This window comes from Charadrius vociferus, unplaced genomic scaffold (assembly GCF_000708025.1).
Source record: "Charadrius vociferus isolate BGI_N301 unplaced genomic scaffold, ASM70802v2 scaffold230, whole genome shotgun sequence".
In the NCBI taxonomy this organism is placed as follows: domain Eukaryota; kingdom Metazoa; phylum Chordata; class Aves; order Charadriiformes; family Charadriidae; genus Charadrius; species Charadrius vociferus.
The window spans coordinates 3,235,533-3,235,828 of NW_009646500.1; the positions used below are offsets into that span (position 1 = coordinate 3,235,533).

General features: G+C 70.6%; 1 protein-coding gene across 1 annotated transcript in view; it reads left to right on the forward strand.

Moving 5' to 3' along the window:
• The first annotated feature begins 6 nt into the window (after nucleotides 1-6).
• The window catches only part of GOPC (golgi-associated PDZ and coiled-coil motif containing), a 25,012-nt gene continuing 24,722 nt past the window's right edge, over nucleotides 7-296 (forward strand). Inside the window, exon 1 of the mRNA XM_009883217.1 lies at nucleotides 7-181. Within this exon, the coding sequence (XP_009881519.1) occupies nucleotides 104-181 (78 nt within the window). The 5' untranslated portion in view covers nucleotides 7-103. The remainder of the gene's footprint in view (nucleotides 182-296) is intronic.

Here is a 296-nt window from a genome sequence, read left to right on the forward strand (position 1 = left end):
GGTGCTGGAGAAGGAGTTCGACAAGGCCTTCGTGGACGTGGACCTGCTGCTGGGCGAGATCGACCCCGACCAGGCCGACATCACCTACGAAGGGCGGCAGAAGATGACCAGCCTCAGCTCCTGCTTCGCCCAGCTCTGCCACAAGGCGCAGACCGTGTCCCAGATCAACCACAAGCTGGAGGTGAGAGGGTGGAGGGGGCGCGGAGGAGGCCCCCCGGGGGGTTCTGGTTCGAGGTGTGGGCCGTGGGACCGGGCCCCGACCGCCGTGGCAGGCCGGGGCCCCCCCGCGGGCCCCG